The sequence below is a fragment of the Nematolebias whitei genome, chromosome 21 (assembly GCF_014905685.2).
Source record: "Nematolebias whitei isolate Nwh7 chromosome 21, NemWhi1, whole genome shotgun sequence".
Taxonomy (NCBI): Eukaryota; Metazoa; Chordata; class Actinopteri; order Cyprinodontiformes; family Rivulidae; genus Nematolebias; species Nematolebias whitei.
The window spans coordinates 10,547,781-10,548,090 of record NC_056518.1 but is presented as its reverse complement, the minus strand read 5'-3'; the positions used below and the strand labels follow the sequence as shown (position 1 = coordinate 10,548,090).

Below are 310 nucleotides of genomic sequence, written 5' to 3'. Positions count from 1 at the left end.
CCAAATGAGCCTCAATTTCAGGTTTTACTTCTGATGCTTTATCTTTGGCAAGATCTTCAGTTTTAGTTTTTTCCTCCTCTTCCTCCTCTTTGGCCAAATGGTCCAAAGTTTCAGGTTCCTCCTCCTCCTCTTTGGCCAAATGGTCCAGAGTTTCAGGTTCCTCCTCCTCCTCCTCTTTAGCCAAACGATCCTCAATTTCAGATTTTTCTTTAGATACTTTATCTTTGGCAAGATCTTCAGTTTTAGTTTTTTCCTCCTCTTCCTCCTCCTCCTCCTCTTTGGCCAAATGGTCCAGAGTTTCAGGTTCCTC

At 42.9% G+C, this 310-nt stretch overlaps 1 protein-coding gene across 1 annotated transcript in view; it reads right to left on the bottom strand.

The window, feature by feature from the left end:
- LOC119427667 (trichohyalin) overlaps window positions 1–310 on the bottom strand; it is a 46,677-nt gene that overhangs the window by 34,417 nt on the left and 11,950 nt on the right. Inside the window, exon 17 of the mRNA XM_037695303.1 lies at window positions 29–307. Within this exon, the coding sequence (XP_037551231.1) occupies window positions 29–307 (279 nt within the window). The remainder of the gene's footprint in view (window positions 1–28; window positions 308–310) is intronic.